At 50.4% G+C, this 22,977-nt stretch overlaps 1 protein-coding gene across 5 annotated transcripts in view; it reads left to right on the top strand.

Moving 5' to 3' along the window:
* Window positions 1-19,276, top strand: part of SIL1 (SIL1 nucleotide exchange factor) — a 297,161-nt gene extending 277,885 nt beyond the window's left edge. For all 5 annotated transcript variants that reach the window (XM_060143692.1, XM_060143695.1, XM_060143691.1 and 2 more), the window contains exons 8-10: window positions 14,126-14,222; window positions 14,667-14,831; window positions 18,750-19,276. In XM_060143692.1, coding sequence (XP_059999675.1) covers window positions 14,126-14,222; window positions 14,667-14,831; window positions 18,750-19,106 — 619 coding nt within the window. In that variant the 3' untranslated portion in view covers window positions 19,107-19,276. The remainder of the gene's footprint in view (window positions 1-14,125; window positions 14,223-14,666; window positions 14,832-18,749) is intronic.
* The last annotated feature ends 3,701 nt before the right edge of the window (window positions 19,277-22,977 follow it).

Genomic DNA, 22,977 nt, shown 5'->3' with positions numbered 1-22,977 from the left:
TTAATAGGGGACCCTGAAAGACAGAATTATCTTTAAGACTCAAAGAAACAAACCCCAGGTGGTAAAATTTTAAGCACTTTTATAGCCCATTGGGCATGAGGATTTAGACAAAGTTTCTGCTCAGTACCCCACAAACCTACCACAAAGGACTATTTCTAAGACCAGACTTGAGGTCTGTGAGGGTCACAAAGCCAATCAGATTTATCAAGACAAGAGTCCCACTGTGGCTTCATAGAAGTGTCTGACAAGCCAGGCCAGAAAAGGGGAGGAAGTGTAAAAAGCTTACACTTTCCCACTTCTCCCAGGCAAAAGAGCCCCAGCCTAGAATTTGGCTGTCCACAAACCCCTTAGCCTTCCTGCAGGAAAGAGCTAACTGGGGTTGGTCTGTTCCACTGTGCTGAACTCAAGCCCTGGTGGGAGCCTGGGCTCTGTGTCCCAGTGCTTTTTTGTCTCAGGTTCTGCTCATCTCTGGCTCTACCCCTGTACCCTGGACATGGGGCCATGCCCAACCACAGCCTTGGTATGTTCAAGTCACATTCCAGACTGTGCCTTTGCCCCATTTGCAGGCAGCTGAAAACTGCTGTGCATATGTCAGTTCACACTTGAACTGGTTTAATGTTTTTTTCTTTTAAGTTGCAATCTAAAATTCAGCCAGACAGGCTTTAATGAGCACTAAATCGTCAAGCCTTTTGTTTCCCTTCCTATTCAAACCATAGAGATTTTGTGTTTGATTCAGCAACAATTGCTGAATCTTAAACAAACCATTTAGATTTTGACATTAACTATTTTATGAGTGTAACTTTTTCATTGGCATTAGAATGATCGCAACAGAAGACCTTTTAATGACTTATTAGTAAAAGAGTTAAAAGGGTCTGTGGAAGGTGATTCTTAACATTTTCTTTGAAGAAAATAAAAGTAGATTTTTATCTGAATTCACTTGGGTAATACATGCAGACTTTTAGCCTTTCTCCTCCTAGCTGAGTGACTTTTGATCTTGTTGAGGTCATTCTTCCTGGACACCCTCCTGGTCAAGCCCTCCATTTTTCAGATTACACCTAATATTGAAGCCACCCTCTTGCACAGTTACTTGTCTAATAGAGTGCCTCTCTGCATGTTTCTGTCAGCTGTTAATTTTGTCTAATAGGGACAGGAACTATTTTCATTCTTTGCTCTGGCCTTAAGATGCTTAGCTGAAGACCCTGTGCACTCTGGGCCCAATCAGCATTTGTCGACCAGCTGACTGGATAAAGAGCCTCAGACAAATAGCATGCTCACAAACGAAACCATCCATCATTCTGTCTCCAGAAGCTGTGAGTAATTGGGGGTTTTCTCCAGTGTTTGAAGATCTCCACAGAATGGGAAGTCTTCACTTTCCTTTTAGGCCCCCATTCCAGTGTCTGATGAGTCAGGTGTAAAGGCTTTGGGCAAGACCAGGCCTCCCAGGTTTGTTTCTGCATCAGGGAAGCTCTGTGTCCTTCTTAACCTGGAGGAGACCTGGTGAGCCCTGAGCCTGGCTGGGGAGTCAGCAGACCCCACTCTGTTCGATTTTCTCCTCTGTTACAATGTGACAGAAGTGGCTAGGAGCAGGAAACCCATGCTCACTCAAGCCATGAGATAAGCCACATGAAATGGCGCTGGCCAAGGAGGCCATGTTGACCCATCCCCATGGAAAACCAGGAGCCTGGGTGCTGTTCTTGTATCTCAGAACTAGAACTAATTGTTCGCAAAGATCTTTCCAAATACCAATGATGCAAACTATTTGGATGGTTCACCGTATTGTTCACCATATTTAAACTGTCAGAAACCTTAAATATCTAAGCAGAACCCTAGCAAACAAAGGATATTTTGGGGACTTGTTATGTATGTTGCACAGCAGAGAGACTTGTAGTCTATACTACTTCCAAATCCTGGAAATGAAGCATTTCAATGTTGTCATTTTCTGCTATAGACCATCCCACGGTTGTTGCCTTTCCTTTTGCTATTGAGAGATGGCTCATTCGTAAACATTTCTACAGTTGTGTAGCAAAAGCAAAATAGGCCTTGCTTGATTCCATTGGCTCTGATTGAGGAGATGAGGAGGTTGGAAGGAAAAGTGAGTGATTTCCTAGCACACGTCTCAGAACTCCTGAGAGCAAGATTTGAGTGAGTAAGGAAGCTCCTTCCTGAGCCACTAAAGGCCTATTGAGAAGGTGTATTGCCTACAGCTTGGAACAAGGATTGGCCAGGTGATTTCCCTGGGGCCCTCATACCCTGCTGGACCAGCCTGCTCTGCTCTCCCTCAGCCTTTGGCACCTAGGGGGATAGTTTTACCTCTAGCTAGTATAGAGGACCCAAACTAACACCCTCTTTGTGTTCTCTAATAAACTTGATAAATCTCACTGTGAAAAATCTCCCATACATTTTAGCCTGAATTTTCTTCTGCTTAACCTTGTTGACCCCACCTTGCTTCCCTCAAACTGTCTGAGACAATTACTGGGAGATGTTTGTTGAATAATTATAGGCCACAGATAATTTCTCTTTAGCTCTCTGTCTTCCATGTTCCCCACTCTGTGGCCTCCCTTTAGCCAGTTCTAATTAGCTTCTTTGATCCTTCCTTCCTGTCTCTCCCTCTAGCTTGTTAATTACATTTCTCCCCCATGAATTCTTCCTGTACTGGCTTTGCCTATCTAGCCAGAGGAGCTGAGAATGAGAATGTAGGGCCACTCAGTGGGAGGTGGTACATTCTTCTTTGTCCCCTACCACAGGTAACCCCTCGCACTTCTGAGAAGCCTGAAAACCCAGGCACTCTGCCTTTCTTAGCAGAAAGGTAAAAATAGTAATTTTCATTAAAGAGTATAATGTGTTACGATAAAAACAACTATTATTTGAATGCTTGGTGTTTGTCAGGAAGTCTGCTAATCTCTATATATTATCACACTTCATCCCCACAACAATCTCATGAGATAAATATTATTAATCCCATTTTATAGATGAAGAAACTGAGGTCCAAAGAAGTTTAGTAACATATTGCAGTCATACAGCTTGAAAATGCTGGAACTAGGACTTGAACTCAGGTCTCTGTGACTCCAGAGCAGCTCTTACTCAGTAGTTTGCTTACTGAGTTTGGACTTCACGGTAAAACAAAAGTCCAGATCACTGGCTCCTAGCCCACCAAAAAACAGACACACCCTGGGGTAAGATGTCAGCTATTTACCCTCAGTGTAGAAGAGGCTTTTTTTGTTTAACATCTTTATTGGAGTATAATTGCTTTACAATGTTGTGTTAGTTTCTGCTGTATAACAAAGTGAATCAGCTATACATAAACATATATCCCCATATATCCTCCCTCTTGTGTCTCCCTCCCACCCTCCCTATCCCACCCCTCTAGGTGGTCACAAAGCACTGAGCTGATCTCCCCATAGGATGCAGCTGCTTCCCACTAGCTATCTGTTTTACATTTGGCAGTGTATATATGTCCATGCCACTCTCTCACTTTGTCCCAGCTTACCCTTCCCCCTCCCCATGTCCTCAAGTCCATTCTCTACTTCTGCGTCTTTATTCCTGTCCTGCCCCTAGGTTCTTCAGAACCAGTTTTTTTTTTTTTAAGATTCCATATATATGTGTTAGCATACGGTATTTGTTTTTCTCTTTCTGACTTACTTCACTCTGTATGACAGTCAGAAGAGGCTTTTTGAATTGAGATTATAAAACTTGGTGCAGAAGCAAGTTGGTGTGGTGCTATAGGTCTTTTGGGAAACCTCCTTCTGCAGAAAACAAGACTCTCATCAATTCTTGAATTGCTTTAATTCTTAACTCACTTTTCTGACAGTTTTATCTCTCAAAAGATTAAGGAAAAGGGCTTCACTGAAAATGTATTCTGAGCATCACGAAGGATTTGTTTGGTGAAGTGAAGGTGTTGGAAACTTTAGCAAAAAGTGGCTGTGTTTGGAGAAGCCAAGGGAAATGCAGAACTCTGAGTTTTGGAGAAAGCAGATTTTAGAAGGTCCAGGAAAAAGTAGATATGTTGTTTGGACAAGAACTTTGAAGGGAAGGATGACTCATAGTCTGAACAATGAAATGCGCTTAAGATAGTCACAAGTGATTACTGCAAGGAACAGAGAGGAGACACCTAAACAGACCAACAAGGCCGCATGGGGAGCTCTTAGAGTTGAGCTTTTGTCTGAGAGATGATAAAGGGGCCTATAACTGAGGACAAAGGTGTAGATCTCTGAGAACACTGTCAGGAATACTAGGTGGGTGGAACCTGGGATGCTTAGAACAAAGAACCTGCCTGAGCAGTTACTGTTCAGAGTGAGAGGAATGGCAGGGAAGGCGTTGGGCCCGCTGCTTCAGTCAGGTGATTCAGTGTAGCAGATGACAGGGTATCACCATCCTCTCTTCTATTTTGCCTCTAACTTCTCTTTTAAGAAGAATGGCCTTCCCTCCAGAAAGAGTAAAGCAAACATGGCTAAGAAGAACTTCAGCCCAAAAGTGTGAGGAAGGAGAAGAGCCACTTGCTTCTTAAAATTAGTTAGGGTCTGAAACATCAAATGAAAACTTAATGATATCATCATGAGACCTGTGCATGTGAATGTTTAAGCATCACTGAGAGAGGAGTAAGGAGGCAGGATGATAACTGTTTTGCTTTTCAAAATAACAAGGCAAGTTATTGAGACTTCATTTATGGAGATTAAAGAGAGGTGATCTCTTGGAGCTAGTGTGGGTTCCATGAAAATAGACTGATTTAAAGCTTAATATCCCTTCCTTCCTCCTGCCCTTCCTTCTACAGAATAGTACAACCATCTTACGCGTACCACTTGATGACTTTTTTGAAGTGAACATACCCATGTAACTACCACCCGAGTCAAGAAATAGGGTTTTAACAGCACCCCAGAAGACTCTCACACTCCCTCCTAATTCTAATTTCTTTTTTCAGGAAGATTTGCCAAGCTAGGAGATTAGACCGCTGTTATAGACAAAGAGGGAATCTGCATTTCAGAAGCATTTGTCAGAATCTCATGATAATCAAATAGATCAGATAGAGAAATTGATGATCAAGTAGCTACAAATCCGCATGTCTTTCACAATCAGACCTAATAAAGGTTTGTTTATAAGTGGTTAAGTGTCAGCAGAGCCTTCACTGTAGTGATGTGCCAAAGAGATCATGTCAGACTCTGCCTGTCCAACCTGCATTCAGGTTCTCATGTGAGGGCATGGGGGCAGATGACACAGATTCGGAAGGGATAACCAACATGTTAGACAGAATGAAGATCCAGAAGAATAGTGACAGGCTAGGACGAAGGGCCCAGGTAGCAAAGGAACATTTAAAATTTTGTTATTATTCGATTTTTAATTTTATAAATAACCCATATTTGTGGTTTTGTTTTGTTTTGTTTTTTAAAAAAGTCTTACCACACAGGAACAAAAGTATGGTGTCAGTCCACCAAATCATTTGTAACTTGTTTTTTACCTTGTCTACTTGTATTCAGGGCCATTTTGGAGAACACTTGACTCATCAGAGGGTGATATGAACAGCCTGCAGGGATTTGACCTAGGCAGGCCCAGTGTTGAGTCAGTTTTGTGACACTACTGCCAAAAACCTAGATGTGCCTCAGGTATTAGGGGCAGATGACCTTGGGTCAGCGTGGCTGGGCCCACTGAACTCTGGAGGGGTTGGCCCAGGGGGCGTCCTGTGGATAGGTGTGAATACCACCTCTGCAGGGATTCGTCAGTACGTGGGGCAGTGTCCCATAGAGCATTGTCAAGAAGGCAAAGGATTTCAGGAGTCACATGAAGAATGACTGCTGGATCCCATGAGGCTAGATTTGTGAGAGGGGATCTTTCTCTGGACATTTGGCTTCTAAGGTTCAGAAGGGCTGACCTGTCAGGGCAGGTTCAGTTGACTCTCTCTACTTTGAGAGGGCAGATTCGGACCAGTGGATATAAGCTTCATGAAAGCAGATTTTAGCTCGGTAACAGAAGACGTTTTTCTAGCAATTGGAAGAGTTTAAAGCTAACGTAAGGATGAGTCTCCCTACTGCTGTAATCTTCAACCTTGCAGCCAGTTATCAGACATGCTGTACTGGATAAAAGGTTGGGCATTGAATCTAGTTATCCCAAATGCTGGTTCTCAGATCAGTGCCAGGCCTCCTGGTAAGGCTCATGTGAAGCATTTGTGAAAAATCAGGTGTTTGAGCCCTATCTTCTGAGGCTGTGATTCAGTATGTGTAGGGTAAGGGTTAGAATCTGTTAGAATTTTCAGAAAGTGCCCGAAGTGCTCCTTGGAGAAATGGCTTATTCCACAGCAGGTGCAGGAAAAGTACTATATCTTGTACAAGAACGTCTTGTGCCAAAAAGTATGGAGGTGCTCAAAGAATGATGGAAATGTGTCAAAAAGACACAGAAACCGACATGAAAAGGCTCTATTTTTTTTTGAGATTTAATCAGGTATATTTTACATAATCATAAAACTGGATTATAACCCATAGATTAAATAAGAATCCATACTGATATAAATGAATGAATAAGTGAGGAAGAAGGAAAACTTCTTTTAGGTAGAGTGCCAACAAATACAGATAGAAGCAATGATGGAGTTTGAATATCATCCTTTGACAAACATCATGGTATTAATTATTTTAAATAAGAATTACTGATGAATGCCAGAACTAATGGGTGAAAGTTTGATGAGGAACAGGCTGTCTTCATATCTTAAAGAGTCTCCTCACAAAATATTTATCAATTCAAAAGGGACAAATAATATCTTTATAGTGGAGAAATCTGGCAGACACCACCATGATCAAGTAATCAAAGTGAACACAGCTACTTGTGAGCCTGAATGACATCATGTGCCTCCTGATATGATGCACCGAGAAAGACAAGACATTGCTTTTGTGGCATTCTTGCCAACCTACACTACCTCAGTCTAATCAGGAAAAAACATCAAGTTCAGGCTGAGGGACATTCTACAACTGGCCTGTACTCTTCAAAACTGTCAATGTAAAAAGAAACCAAAAAACAAAAAATAACTGTCAATGTAGTGAAAGACAAAGACAGGCTAAGGAAGGGTGTGTCAAGGTTAAAGGAGATTCAAAGACATGCTTCTCAATTCATCATGTAAGTCCTGGATTGGACCTTGGACCAAAATTATTTTTCTAAAAAGGATATTATTGGGACAGTTGGCAAAATCTGAATATCTATAGATCATGTATCAATGTTAATTTCCTGATTTTGATAACTGTGCTGTGGTTATGTTCTTAGGAAATACACACTTGATACATTTAAAGGTAAAGTGGCATCAGATCTGCAACTTACTCTCAAATATTTCAGAAAAAATGTATAAACATACAGAGAGAAAATGAGAAAGCGAATGTAGTAAAATGTTAACAGGTGACTCTTGATAGGAGTCTTTTTTTATTTTGCAACTTTTCTGTAGGTTATTTTTCTGTATAATTCTCTGTAGTAGTTTTTAAGTGCCCAGTCTGAAATGATTTAAGGGAGGGGGGAAATGCCCAAGGTGATTATGATGCAGAGCTATGTTTGAGAGCTACCAGATGTCAAGAAGATTCTTCAGTGCCCCTTCCTCTGAGGCCCCTTTGTCTCTCCAGAGGTAGGAAGATTATCATTCTGTGTGTTTGTGTCTGGAAAGAGGTTCTAGAGATACTGTTGTGAGCTTTATCATTGTGGTGAACTGTGGGTGTCCCACATTTGCTTAAATGACTGGCATCTGGTTGGGGACTGTATTTGAATGGGTCCAGTGATTCTCCTTCTTTTCTCCAGTGTTCAGATAGAACTTCTGAGGGGCCTAATGTGGTTCCCACCACAGTTAGGTGGTATGAAGCTCGTAACAGGCTGGATGTTTTGTTTCTCCTGGGGGCTTCACTTTCATGTGGAAGAGTTGTACTTGGCATTTATTTTTTTGGTGAACCTATTCTGTTTTTATTTAAGTTGGTAACTGTCCACATCTTGATTAACAGATGCTTAACCCTATTAATCCCTAGATGGCAGGCTACTATAGATCCCTAATGAACCTATTTCAGGAGTACACATCCTGCAAGTCCTTGTGTTTCACAGGTGATGAAGGCCACACGCTAGGGCACAAACAAGATGAGGCCATCGGAGAAGGAATCTTTCTCTCTGGGCAAGAAGATGAGCATGCACAGTGTCACCAGTCAGGATCACAAATGATTAAGCCTGCGGTGTGCCCCCTTTCCCTACTTCACAGCATCTTCGCAGAGAGCATTTCAGAACAATGGTAGCTTTTTCTTCTGTTATGAAGACAGAAGAAATAATAATTGTCCTACTTAGAAATATTGCAGGGACTCATGAGAGGGCACATACCCCATGTGTCTCATGTCCCCAGTGTGCCGTGGACAAGCCTGATATCTAGGTTTGGACTGAAACTCCGGATGACACAGGCTCTGCACCAAGGGTTTCACCTTAGTATTTCCTCAGCCCCCGTCGAACCGGTCAACCTAATCCTTATTTCCCGTCCTGAAACTCTGCCTTTTTGTTTTTCTCCTTTTCCACTGATTCAAACTCCCTTTTTAGCCCTTGTTGTTTTGATCCACCTGTGCACAGGATTTCTGTGCATTTCCTGTTTCTGTGCACACACCCTGGTGCCAGCAGTGCCTGCTTCATGGCCCTGTGCATTACAGAGGACCCCACACTGAAAAGGACCTGTGTTTGATTTAATGCTCTGCCCTCACCATCTTGAAATTCCTAATAGCTTTAAGAACAACTAAATGTTCACATTTTCATGAACATTATGTAGTGAGTCCTGAGTGACAGGGAAGGAGGAGGGCAGCTTCTGAATCTGAAGTGGGCAGCATTCTCATGAGCCCCCTGGCCAACCTGAGATCAGCTCCACTACCTCCTCAATGCCCCCTAGACACTTGCTCAGCTTGGTTAGCTGAAATATGACCTCTGACCCTTGGCATATTGCCCACATCAGTCACCCTGACCCAGAGCGTTTGGTTTCTGCAAATGCAATCACTTCCATTTCTGCGTGCACCCCGCCCGCCCCCCGCCTTCAAGATTAACAGAGTAGCAGCTGCTGCCATCCCTCTGCACACAGACAGCTGACTCGCCTGCTGATTGTGAACATCCCAGTAATCCAAGTGCTAATGGTATTTATTCAGTCCAGCCAGCTTAGCCCTGAACAAGGTTTATTCTCATTTATCTCATTGGAGACGAGCTACGTCCTTAATATCCTTCTGTTGACTTTGAGCACACCAGCGCCACTGATGTCGCTGAGAGGCGTGCCAGGCCCCTGCCCTTCCAACTCACTCACATCCCCAGCTGTCAGGACACCCATCTTCCAGCCAGCAAGACACCCCTACCCCCACCCTCAGGCATGGGCCACAGCTCTGGTCCTGAGTCTGTAGGCTAGGAGGGGGATGAGGCCAGCATACATGTGCCTGGGGCATCTGGGGTGAATAAAAGCAGTGTTCTCAAGGATATGGTCTGGCCTCTTTGTGTAGCAAACCCACTATAATTATAATCTTTCAGTCACAATGTATTGTCTAGCATTTTGGCGCTCGTTAGCTATTCTATCTTTAACTCAAGGTAGTTTTAGCTCTGCCTCACAGGTGAAGAAACTGAAGTGAAGGGACTTGCCCAAGGTCATCAGCCATTGTTTACAGGATTCTCACCAAGAGTTCTCCAGACTTTCACCCTGGCACATTCTGTAGACCTCACTCTGAGCTATTTTGGGCATTTCTTCCCCCAAAACATAGCAGTGAGCATTCAGAGCCCAAGGCTGAGCTGCCTGGAGAGAGAGGGGTTCTGAGAGCATGTTGGTGTCTGCCCCTCTAGGGCAATTGCTCAAGAAAAGCCCTTCTCTGCTGTCCCTGCCTGGATGGACTGAGTGCCATCTGGAAATGCTAGCCTGGTTTTTCCTACCCTCCTGATGTGTTTCCTCAGCCTCTTTGGGTGGTGCTAAAAGCCTTTTTTCGGAAGGGTATTGTATGGAACCCCTGATGTGTCCGTGGAGCCACTGAAGCCCTGAAGCCTGGGGTAGAGCTCAGAGTTACGTGAGTTCCCTCATTTACGCCAGTCAGGGTGTGGGCCCAGGGCTGCTAAGGCTGCACTTGGCCCCACTCAGCCATAGGCCCACATTTGGCCCATGGTCCTCCTCTACTTACCCAAGTTTTCAGGACTCTGCTGCAGGTGAAAAAGTAAATTCATTGCCTTATGAAAGTGATTTTCGCAAGTGGCAAAAGGCACCAGGCTTTCCCTTTTTCTCTCTGGTTTACTTCTCCTGTGTTTGAGTTCTATTCTTTCCTGCTCTAAATGGCTTCCTTCCATGGGGATGGTTTGGGTTGGGATGGGACCTGGCTGCTATTGGCATGGCTATAGGTGCTTCTGGCGTACAGCAACCTACCTACCTTGTGAAGAAGAGAACTTCTCTGTCCTGACTCCAGTGTAGAAGACTGAAAAGCTCTGATTGCCAGTCCTCGGCAACCAACGGAGGGCCTGGTGGGGGGCAGATATGATGAGCCAGTATTGGGCCATAAGCCCTCCCTGCGGGGTTGGGACCTGCCCCCTCAGGACCACAAGGAGTGGAAGAGGCAGCCATCAGTGGAAGGGAAGAAAGGGGTGTCAGTGCCTGGTGAGGAAGAAAGGATGCTGGGCAGATACCGACACACACCACGTAACAGTCGGCCTGACCTGGGAATCGTGAGCTATGCCTGGCTCAGAGTGTCCCTCCAGCTCATCTCCCACCCTGGGGTCACTGTCCTGAGGCAGGCCCTTCTCCTGGGCCCTCTCTTGTGTCTGTATGCCCTAGAAGTGCTTGTTTCCAACTCCCCATTTTGCCTTGCGTGTGTCGAGGAAGGAGAAGCAGGAGCAGGTTCCGCTTGCTGGGCAGGGTATGGGTCCTGTGTCTCCTCATCCTCAGGCGCAGCCTGACCTGCCCTTGTGTCAGGAGTCAGCTGCGCTCCTCAGCCCCGTTTTCTATGATTCTTCAGGGCAGCCTTCCACTGAATGGTCTGCTTGCCTCTCTGTACATGCTCATGCTGTTCCCTGAGCACATGCCTGTCGTCTGGTGCACAGGCTGTCTTCCTCACTTGTACTCCAGTCTTCTGCAGTCTCTCTTCTTCCAGGCAGCCCTCCTGGCTCTTCCAGACCAGACATTCTTTCTCTGAACCCCCACAGACCTTAGGTTCAGAGCCACCTGGTACAGCCTAAAAGTTACATAGCCGTTCATTTATTCGCTCTGAAACCTGTAAGTAGAATACGGTGGTGTGGTGTCTCTCCTATGTGTGGAGCCTGGCTTGTTGAGTGTTGAGTGGCAGAGAACAGGCTGAGTGTCCCCAAGGATCTGTTCTGCACGTGGGGCTTCTCTGAGCAACTGCCTGGACAGTGCCTTGCCTCTAGATCTTTCCTAGGACAGTGCTTTCTGGCCCTTTCTAACTCACATTGGGGCTCTGATAGACAAAATGCTGGGGAAGCCATATATCTTCTTGGCTTTTGGCATCTTTTGTTTACTCCCATTGGCTTATTCTTTCTCTGGAGGATCCTAGGAATTTGCCTACACAGTATGTGCCCTCGCCTTTTGCCCCTGGTAGTTTGTTTTCTTGTTTGTGCTGTGGTTCCCTTTGGGGTTTGAGTCTTCTCTCCCCTTCTGCCAGCTGAAACCTGGGTGGGCAGAGTCCCAGTATTATTCATGTCTCTCCCCTCTCCCAGTACTGCCCAAGTTAGTGACAGGGCTGCTACTCTGGGAGCTGCTTAGGCTGGGTCTCCTTGGAGGCCCCTCTGCTCCTGAGCTCTGAGCTTGTCTTTCGGGGTTAGCCAGGTGATTGTTTCTGGGTCTTGTTCTCAGCAGATCTGTAGACAAGGATGAAGCTTCACATGACGTCTTTGGAGGGCCTTGTCTGTGCCGCTCTGCAGGCCCACTGGGGATGGGGCTCCTAGGTGCTGTTCCCTGAGGCTGATGAGATGTTGGGCCTCACAGCCCCCCTTCCTTGGGAGACTGTGTTTGACGTTTGTGTGAATTTCTCAGCGTGGTCGACTTCTTTTCCTAGACCCTGCCTGTTGTGGGTGAGCGTTCCTCAGACACATGACGGCAGAGACAGCCCTAATTAACTCACGCTTTGATGAAGCAGCTGCCTTTCTCAAGTTGGGGGAGCAGGGGGCAGGGAAGAGGCTCAGCTCCATAATCCCTGCATTGGCGCCCACCTGCCTATCTGGAGAGGAGCTGTCAGCCTTCTTCCCCAGGGACCCCAGTGCATCTCCAGGCTGCTCCTCAGACTCAAGTGAAGTTGCAGTGGGAAAGGCCGGCACCCACCCTGCGCATCCTTTTGCAGAGAAGATGCAGAGGGATGCAGACGCCTCCCATTTTATAGCAGGAAAACTGGCTCCATGTGCTAAGTCTGCTTCGAACCTTGAAGCTGGGGCCTGGTAGGAGTAGTGGGTGGACCATCAAGGACTCACTTGGGCCCCATTACCGTACCATCCAGCCAGCTTGTATGGGGTGCCTGCTGTGTGCCACGCCCTCTCCTGTGAGCAGCAGTGTGCTCTCTCTCTTGTTACCTGCCTCCCCTTTTCTCTGGGTTTTGGATCAGGAATCGACTCTCTGATTTGTCTGTACTCTGCCTTACTCTCCAAGATGTTCTGAGGGCCCCCTGCTAAGATTGTGGGTTAGGAGAAACAGGTGCTTTTTGGGTCTCCAGGGTACTTTGTGGTGGCCATGCTAAGATAAGGCAGCCAGGGCCCAGAAGAGACTGGGTGCCCTCTGTGTGCTTGCTGTCTGGGTGAGGGTGACAGCCACTGTCTCACCTCTGGTCCAGCCTCTCCCCTTGCTGCTGGTCTCAGGCTTTTTACATGCCTGCCACCTTTCTTTTCTGAGGCCTCATACGCTGCTGATGAAGGAATCTTGACCTTCTTCGAAGGCCTAACTACACAGATCTCTGCGCTTGGCACTTGCTCCTTAATTCATCATCAGTTTGATCTTAGAAAGTAAGGGGTTCCCAGCCATGTCCCTGTCTGGCACCCTGCCCTAGAGGAGGTCTCACCCTCCAGGACCCCCATCCTTTCATCCATGAGCGCTTTGCCTGAAATATTTGTTTAAAGCTCATCACTCTTTTTTTTTGTGGTACACGGGCCTCTCACTGCTGTGGCCTCTTCCGTTAAGGAGCACAGGCTCCAGACGCTCAGGCCCAGCGGGCATGGCTCACGGGCCCAGCTGCTCTGGGGCACGTGGGATCTTCCCGGTCCAGGGCACGAACCCGTGTCCCCTGCATCGGCAGGCGGATTCTCAACCACTGCGCCACCAGGGAAGCCCCAAGCTCATCACTCTTTCTCTAGCCCAGAATGGGGACTGGCGTTCCAGAGGCAGCTCTGGGTTCTTTGTGTTTCAGTGTTGCCCGTTTGTTGGTTGATGCAGTCAGTCATGGTTGTACACATATGTTGCTTCATTCACTCCTTACTGTCCAGGGCCCTACGCCATGGCAGACCCTGTGCTGAGTGCTGAGATACGGGGACAATCATAGTAGCTGCTGTCACATAGTGGAGGGTCCAGCAGGGAGGCAGCTGGGTTAGGATCTACTCAGGGATGCAAAGGCTCCCTGGATGTTGTTCTTTCTGCCTGCCTCCCTCCCATAAGTGTTTACTCTATACTGTCTGTGTGCTCCACCCAGGAGAGAGAGAGGAAGGGGTCCCTGGCCCTGGAGCTACACACCCTGAAGGGAACAGATCGTTAGTGATTCCCCCAGAGTGTGATGCACCTGGGATCATGGAAGGGGGAAGCATGTAAGGCTGGCTTGAGGAGCATGGAGGAAGGCTTTCCATAGGAGGGACACTGAAGTAGCACCTTCAGCATCAGAGGGATCTTAAAATGGTAGCGGTGATTTCCATTCCCAGATCACCCCAGCCCATTGGCTGATAGGGAGTGGACACTGGCCTGGGGCCCTTGGCCCTGTTGTCTGTGCCATAGGCCATTGTACCCAGGTGGACCTACACCAGTTTGTTTTTGTTTCCCCAGATAAGTTCTAGCTTGTCCAGAGTGGGAACACCCCCTGTGCACCTTGTTCCTCCCCAGGGATGGCTGCTGTGGTGGTAGCCCTCTTAACCTGGGTTGGGCCCAGGGGCGTGTCCCCAAGTTGGTGAGTAGGTGTAAAGTCCTGCTTTCCTGTGCTTCCCCCTCCAGCAACCCAAAGGTCCAGGTGGAGGCCATTGAGGGAGGAGCCTTGCAGAAGTTGCTGGTCGTTCTGGCCACGGAGCAGTCTCTCACTGCAAAGAAGAAGGTGCGTTTCTGCTGCCTTTTTCCCGCCCAGACCCCAGCACACCCGTGGAGCCTAAAAGACAAGCGTCCCTTTCCGGGTTGTACACGTCACCCTTGGGGGCCTGAGTGGCCATCCGCTGGGTGGCGTAGGGGGAGAGGTCCCCTTCACCTAAAGCAGCACAGCAGTATGTGAGGCGTCTGAAGGCCTGCTCCCACGGTGCAGTCTCAGGTTCAACACCCTGGTTTCCTGCCCTGGGCCTCCGTTTGTCCACTGGGTGGTGTTGAAGGTGTCTGATATCTCTCCTGGCTCTCACAGCCCTGGGTACTGGGGTGAGCTATACCCAAGGGTGGTGGTTGGGGCCGGGAAGAATGGGAGCTGGGCTGGGGTAGCTGGGGCACCTCTGGGTGCTTGCCCCAAGGCCTAGTTTCTGTGGCCCCTCACCCATCTGGATCTGTGCCTCCCCAGGTTCTGTTTGCCCTGTGCTCCTTACTGCGACACTTCCCCTATGCCCAGCAGCAGTTCCTGAAGCTGGGGGGACTGCAGGTGCTGAGGAGTCTGGTCCAGGAGAAGGGCATGGAGGTGCTGGCCGTGCGCGTGGTCACTCTGCTCTACGACCTGGTCACTGAGAAGGTGAGTGCCCAGGCCTGTCCTGCCTCCCGTGCACTTTGCTTTGTGTTTGTTTCTGGCCATTTGACCCTCCCCACTCCCCATATCTTCCATCCATTCCCTACATCCTCATAGCTGAGTGTCCTGAGCAAACATGCCAGCCCTGAGCTGGGCTGACAGGAATGCTGTGGAGCCCAGGATTTCTGAGATGTCAGGGCAGATGTCCTGTGGGAAGTGACTGCTGAGCTAAAACCTGAGGGCTGGTGAGGAGTGGGAGGGGAGGAGGGGGCACTGGCAGTGGTCAGGGGTTAGCATGATGAAGGGTCAGTGTGACCAGAAGCCAGAAACAGCCAGGATCAGCCCTTCATGGAATAAAAGGTCATTTGGCTGAAACCTAGGGTGCGGGTGACCAGGAGCAGCTGTGTCTGGGAGCCATCACAGCAGCCAGGAGACTGAGGAGCCAGGGGCTGGAATGATGCTGAATCTTAAGATTCTAGAAACCTGGAGGTGCCTCCTCTGGGAGCTTTGGCTCTGGGCAGGGGCTCAGACTGGCTGCCACTGAAGGACCCAGGGACCCACGGGCTTGCCATCTGGGAGGAGACTTGGTCCCCAGCCCACTTTGGTGTTTTTGAGCCTGAGAAGTGTCTTAATTAAGGAGAGGGTAAAACCAGCCAGGGCTGATTCTTAATTCAGCTGCTGCAGAGAGCATTGGCAGGGTTTTCTCAGCTGCCTCTCTGGGGCCACACTCTCCCTACAGCCAACTGCGGATTAGTGGAGCAGGGCTGGGCAGCCGCTGGAAACCACTTCTGAATGTTGGAGGAAGAGGGGCCCAGCCCTTCCTCCCTGGCCCTCCCCTGCGCACCCCTCCCGCCAGGCCTCAGGCCAAGGATCAGGGTTGTCTGTTGCTGCTTTTCTCTCCACCTGTTGGCTTTTGTGTGTGTGCACTCACTCACTCTGTCTCTCTTGTCCTGTCTTGTCTTTCAGCCTCTCCCTCTCTCTCTCCCCCTCTCCCCCTTTCTCTTCCTCCACCCCTCTAAGCTGCAGAAACCCTGTTTCTCAGACAGTAGGCAGCCATGTGGTCCTCACGTCCAATTAATAAGGCCAGGGCACAGCTGACATCCTGGGAGTGGGCCAGCAAGCCAGGGGAAGGACATGTACACAGGCTTGGCATTTCCCGGGAGAAACCTATCACTTTGCCCTTGTGACTTGGGTGTCTCTTTGCTGCCCCCAGCCCTGGCGTAGCGGGCACCGTGACTTTGCTTCATCCCTGGAGAGCTACCACTGGCAGTCTCACCAAGGCTGCCCTGGTGAGAGGCAGGCCCCTGAGTCAGCTTGCCCCGGAGCCGACCTTTGAGGCTTTGGGGTGCTGTGAAGATCAGGGAGGGAGTGGCGTCTCTCTGCAAACAGTATGGAGACAGCCATCCTCCTGCAGGTGGAGGACCGTGGAGGAGTTGCAGCCAGAGAGTGTTAGAACAGATGGCAGCCATACTTTACACTTGAGGCAGTCAGGGCTTCTTGTTCTTATGGTTTCTCAGAGAGAATAAAGAGCTAGTCAAACTAGCCAAACCCATCTGGGGATGGATCCAGAGCTGCCTGAAGGTAGAGGTGTGACAGGTTGCCAACCGGGGGGTGCCATGCACCTTGAGGGCATCTTTGGTGTCGGGAGGTAGCAGCTGAAGGCAGAATTCCCATGAGAGTGTGGGACCACCTCTCAGATTGTTAGGGTCCTTGGCTCACCGGCTTACCCCTTCTGTGGTCTGCCAGACCCCAGGCATTTCTTCTTCTGTCCCTTGGCTCTTGGTGGGCCCTCCATTAAGAAACTATGCCCTGACATCTGGGCTCCTGCAGAGCTGGAATGCCCTCCTGTGGTCATGAGCCCACGTCCTCTCGTGCCTTCTTGGAGCTGAAGGGCCGCAGGGGTGACCTGCCCGCTGGTTCCTTCCACAGGTGTTGACTGGGTATCTGCCCTGCCAGTGCTGTGCCAGCCCCATGATCCCTGCCCTCCTGGTGCTTTCAGGCAGACATTTATCAGAGAATCTCCTAGAGCATGTAGGCCCCGGAGGCTTATGATCAGGGCCCTAACCTCTTCTGGGGAGTCAAAGGAGGTGCTGAGTGAGAAATGAGGGGTGAGTCAAGTTGACTGTGGAGTCAGTGTTGGGTGAGAGGGTGCCTGGAAGTGGGAGCTGCACGTACATAGATCCTGGGGGAGAGTTGGTGTGACTGGTGCCAGAGTGAGGACATGTGTGGGGAGGAGCCCAAGTGCAGGCAGGGCCAGATCCTGAAGAGCCTCCAAGTCCCAGTGAAGGGAGTCAGTCTTTATCATCAGAAATGCCAAGTTGTGAAGGGTTTGGGGCTGTGTCATTGTCTGCTGTCAGAGGACTGGAGGATGCAGGCTGGGAGCGGGAGGCAGGAGACTGCGAAAGTGCAGTGAGGAGCAGCGCCCATGGGGCAGAGAGCTGGGAGGACTGGGATGTGTTTGGAGGTGGAGCTGGCAGGACCTGGGAGTATGTTAGGAAAGGACTACTCCATCCCTCTCAGCCTTTTCTGTCCCAGGATGCTGACCCCCCTCCTCCCCTGCTTCCTCTGCCAGCTCCAACAAGCGCCACAGCCATCAGGTTCTCCACTGTGGCCCCTGATCTTTTTCTGGGCTTCCCTCTTGCCTTCCCTGTCATCTGCATGCCTCATCCTCCCCTGGAGTTAGGGCAGTGATTTCTTCTTTCTTCTTGCAAGTACATTTAGTACAACCAGTATGGGACATCTCTACACATTGCCGACCCTCCATCTCTGCATAGCCTTCCTCTGACATTTGAAATAAGTTGGTAGACTCCTGGTGGCTTGCCGTGATTGTACAGTGATTAGTACTCTGCATTGTGAAATAAGTTGGTAACTTGTCGGGTTTCAGGTGTTTCCTCTGGCAGCCTGGCAGGATCGGTTCCCACCATATTCTGATGGGGCTGGGTTTCTGCACTTACCAGACACAGGCCATGCATGTGGCTTCCTGCCCAAACTTTCCTCAACTCCCCAGGCCCTCTGCATAATGGCCAGGGACTCCCAGGGCTCCGAGCATTCTGGGCCCCAGCCTGGCCCTTGTGCCCCATCGACCATAACAGCCTGCTGGTCTTCAAACATGAGGTGGGCCCAGGCCTATTGTTGCAACCCTCCTGTGTCTGTGGACCCTACACCCTTATCCCCTTGGTCAACTCCCACAAGCGCCTCAAGGCTCAGGGACTTGCCAGCCTCCTCTGTCGCCCATGCCCTAACTCCTATGAGGGAGTGGATCTGTAGTTGTGGTGATGGTGATGTGATGCTGCTGCTGGTACAGCTAACGTTTGTTGATGGCGAAGCTCACATGTGAGTGTGCTCTCTGTGCTGGGCACTGGCTGCATGGTCACTGTCCCACTGAGTTCTCCCAACAGTCCTGAAGGGGTTACGTCCTCTCCTCCACATAAGAGATGATGGCATTGGGTCTTAGGGAGGCAAAGTGCTAGCCCAAGGTCATTCCATCATTCAGCTGTCAGTGGTGGAGCAGGAATTTGAATCCAGACTGTCTGCCTCCACACCACCCTGCTGGATGAAATGTATCATGATATTTAGGACTTATTCAGTTAATTTTTAATCTCCTGATAGATCCTGAGCTCCTTGAGGGCAGGGACCATGTCTCCATCTTGGTTTCTCCAGCACCTGGCACATTACACAGTTGTTTTTGATGAGTGGATGGATGGACAGATGGGTGGACATATGGATGGGCTGGAGAGCATGTGTGAAGCTATGAGTCCAGTTGGCCTTCTCCCATGAAGGGCCTTTGAGGCCCAAGGGGAAGGAGGAAGAGGGTGCAGACTCATGGGTCAGCCATGTGCCTTCGAGTCCAAAAGGCAGGGCTGACTGCTCTCTGTGTGTTCTCTCCCCTTCCCACACCCTGGCCCCTGGCTGTGTGGATGGCAGATGTTTGCTGAGGAGGAGGCCGAGCTGATGCGGGAGACGTCCCCAGAGAAGCTGCAGCAGTACCGCCAGGTGCACCTCCTGCCAGGCCTTCAGGAACAGGGCTGGTGCGAGATCACTGCCCACCTCCTGGCACTGCCAGAGCACGATGCCCGCGAAAAGGTGCTACAAACGCTGGGTGCCCTCCTGGCCACCTGTCGGGACCGCTACCGTCAGGACCCACAGCTCAACAGGACGCTGGTCATCCTCCAGGCTGAGTACCAGGCACTGGCTGCCCTGGAGCTCCAGGATGGCGAGGATGAGGGCTACTTCTGGGAACTCCTGGGCTCTATCAACAGCTTGCTGAAGGAGCTAAGATGAGGCTGCCCCTGACACTGGGACTAGACCGGGTTGCTGCTAGTGAGGCTGAGGGGCACCGGCTGGGGTGGGCTCTTCAGGGGATACCAGCTAGGAGGGAGGACTTCCCCACTGGGGCCTGGGCATCATCTGGGCAGTGCTGGCCTGGCCATTAAATGGAAGCATGAAGGCCATTGTCTGTCTGTTTACTGTGTGTCTGTGCAGACTGGGCACAGTGCTTTGGTGGTCTTTGGGTGATAGCGCCCTGAGGTCCCCTGGTGACGTGCTGGGTGGTCAGTCCAGGGCATCCAGTAACAGGCCCCGTGGGAAGGGTCTGGGCCCAGGAGTTGGAAAACCCCAGTTGGGACCCAGCTCTTTACCAGCCAGTGAGTGGCTCTGTGACTTTAGTAAGTCATTTAACTTTTCTGAGGCTGTTTCCTCATCTGTCAAAGGGGAATGCTATTAAATGAGAGAAAACATACATAAAGCACTACACCAGTGCCTGGCACTCGTGCTTGTCACCTCCTCACCCAGCTATGTCGGGGGGTCTGGGTAATCATCTCACTGCCCCCTTCATCTTGTGCCTACATATTAGTTTCAAGGCCACTGGCACTGGCAGAAGCCTGAGGGCATCTCCACACGCAGGGATGCCGTGTCAGCCCAGGCAGCTGATGGGTGAGGCTGGAGCTTTTGGTGCTGGGGCCTGGGTGGTGGGACTGCGGTGGCTCCGTGCCCTCTGGAGGCCTTTGGGTGTAGGCCTAACTCTGGGAGAGGAGTAATCTCGATAAAGCTGGTAGTGGGAGCCCAGGCCTGCCAGGCCCATCTGACGGGGCAGAGGTGCTTCTCTGCGCCCTTGCCCCTCTTCTGTGTCCGTGGTGATCTGCACTGAGCTGGAGGAGGCGGCCTTGGAGGCAGGGGCAGCCGAGCCTGACAAGTCGCTGCTCCCACCCCAGAGAAGCTGGGAGCCTGCCGCAGGTTGCCATGGCAACCCCTGCTCTGGGCTTTCCTGATTTGGATTCTGGTGCGTTTGTTTTTCTGCCTTTCCCAATGCACCAGAGGCTCACTCCTGCTGCTCAGGCAGCCCCTCCCAGCCTCCATGTAGAAGTCTCCCCATCCTGGCCTTGCATGTAGAAATCTCAGCTTCACTGAGCTGAGGAGAAACTGAGGCCCAGAGAAACCTGGGGCAAGTTGGTGGCTTCCTTCCCTGCAGTCTCTTCGCTCGGCCTCAGACCCTCCCCTGCCCACCTCATGCCACAACACACAGGAAGCCTGGGAGTGCTGCTGGCTGCAGAGAGCTCTCCCAGGAGGGTGGGAGGAAAGCAGGAGTCTGTTGAGCCAGGGTAGGATGCCTCAGGGCTCAGCCGTTGTGGGGATCAGACCCAAAGTCTATCAAGTGTTGGATACCTACTGACTCACTGCCTTTAAAACCTCTCAGTAGCCTTCGAAGTACATTTTACATATGAGGAAATCATGGCCAGAGAGGCTAAATGATCTGCCTGAGATCACACAGGTTGTGAGTGGCAGAGCTGGAGTTTGCTGGGCTGACCGTGCTGTGGAAAACTTAAATGTTTGGCTCAGAAGAGTATCATTTTAATTTGACAGGCCGTGGTGGGAGGGCCAGGAGAGATGGCAGAGCAGGGCAGGGTACAGAAAGGAAGTGTTGGGACCTGGCTAAGGCCAAGGTCAAGAGTCTCTTTAAAGAGGGTGTCAGGAGACTCTCAGGTGGATTTGAGAGAGGGGGAAGGTGAGACATAGGGGAATGGGGCTGCCCTGGCACATGGAGAGGGGGGAGCTTGGACTTGGGAATAAGTCTGGTCTGAGTCTCGGTCCTGGCAGAGGTGAGCACTGAGGCTGTAGGAGCAGGTGCACTATTGGGATGAGGGCTGACAGAAATGTGGGGAGCTGTGGAAGGAGGGCTTGTGAGGCCCCTGTGGTAGTATCAGGCTAGGACTGAGGATCCCCAGAGCCACTGAAGCTTCTGTAACCACCAGGGTCTGATCTGGGATATGGGAAGGGGTTCCCACGGAAGGAGTGACACTAGTAGAGGCCTAATTGAGGACCCCGGTATCTCTTCTGCCCTCAGGTATGCTGCATAAAATAGCATACCTGTAAAGCAGAAAGGAGATTTGGGGCCATGAACTCTTGGGGAGAGGGGACCCTGGGGCCGAGAAAAGAGCATATGGGAGGTGAGAGAGGGGAGCCAGACCAGTGCCAGGCTGCCACAGCCGGGTGATGGGACCATTTCTCCCTTCTTCTCCACTTCACATACACACAGACAAGGCATCAGGGCGGGTGAAGCTTGGTCTGCAGTCTGTCTTCTCAGTGGCCTCATCTGGGTTCATCATGGGCCTCTGACTTCTTGGTCCTGGACCCTGAAGCAGACCTTCCAGGGACACAGGCAGCAGTGTGACCCAGGGCTCAGGCTCAGGCTGCATGGGTGTGGATTCTGGTTCTGCCACCCAGTTCATCAGTGATGGTTGTCTGCAGGTCTAGGAGGAGCCCTTTTCTGCCTTCCCTTTGGGTGCCATCCTGGGAACAGTGCCCGGGGAGTGTGACCTGGGCTTGAAGTTAGGCAGAAAGTGGTAATGGCGGGTGGGCATAGTGACCAGACTTGGGGTGATTCAGCTTCCTGCCAGGGCCTGGAAGCCGTTTATTTCTTCTCCCACCCCTGTCACGTGGTGGGGCCCCAAGGCTCTTGGCCTTCTGGAAAGGACTGGACTGAGAGCTCTGACTGGCTGACACCCTGTAGTCCCTGGATGATTGCTGGTTCCCTGCTCCTCAGCTGGGCTGAACCAGGCCCTCTGTGCAGGAGGCTGACAGGGGTGGGGGGAGTAGGGTGGGGGGCCTAGGTCCTCTCCCCATCCCTCAGCAGGCTTGGTCTTTATTAATCCACTTGTTCATTCATTCTTTCATTCAAATTGTATTTGTTGAGCACTTACTCTGTGTTGGGCCCCCCGGCCTGAGATTAGTAAATCACAGGCCCTGCCACCAGGGAGCTCACAGTCTGGTGGGGAAGCAGTTGAGCGTGACATATACTGTGGTAGGGGAAGCCTTGGTCAGTTGGAGCTGAGGAGACCCCTCACCTAGTTGAAGAGGTCAAGGAAGGCCTCCCAGAGCCAGTGGTAGCCAAGCTGTAGCCTGAAGGACATTTGAAGAGCAAGCCAAGTGGAGTGGGGAAAGGGTTTCCAGCCTGAAGATAGAAGAAGGCCTGAGGTTGAGAGAGAGTGGTCCATTTGAGGAACCCAGAAGTTCACCATAGGTGGAGGAAGTGCCAGGGGTGAAGGGCCAGGTGGCCAAGGTGGAGCCACAGAAGTCAAGGGGACCACATTCTCCAGCAGCCTACCAGCCTTGCCAGGGAGTGCGCCCTCGTCCCGATACAGCAGGGAGCAAGGGGTGAGTTTTAAGCATTCTCCTGGCTGCTGCTCAATTCATTTATTCAGTCCTTCATTCACAAACAAATCTGATTTAGGACTACTAGGACCCAGGTGCTGTTCTAGGGCATGAAGTGGTAAGTGGAACAGTAGAGGTGTGTGTGGGGTAGACCCTGACTAATAAGTATGTAATATGATGTCCGACAGTGAGTGCTGAAAGCTATGAAGAAAAATAAAGCCTGAAATGGGGTTAAAGAGTGTCAGGGAAGGCCTCTCTGAGGAGGTGCTGTGTGAACAGAAGGAAGCGGGGCAGTGAGCCCTGTGGGGATCTGGGGAAGTGCTTTGTAGACCAAGGGAATATCAGAGGCAGGAACATGGCTGGGTGTTGGAAGAAAAGCAAGAGTCAGTGGAAGGGAGAATAGTAAGCAACATGGGGAGGGCAGATCCTGGCTGCTCTGGTAAGGACTTGAGCTTCTTTGCGATGGGAGCCATTGGAAAGTTGTGAGCAGAGGAGAGACCCGACG

Source organism: Lagenorhynchus albirostris, chromosome 3 (assembly GCF_949774975.1).
Source record: "Lagenorhynchus albirostris chromosome 3, mLagAlb1.1, whole genome shotgun sequence".
NCBI lineage: Eukaryota > Metazoa > Chordata > Mammalia > Artiodactyla > Delphinidae > Lagenorhynchus > Lagenorhynchus albirostris.
Note: the sequence above shows the minus strand (reverse complement) of the source record. Positions and strands in the feature narration are given on the sequence as shown.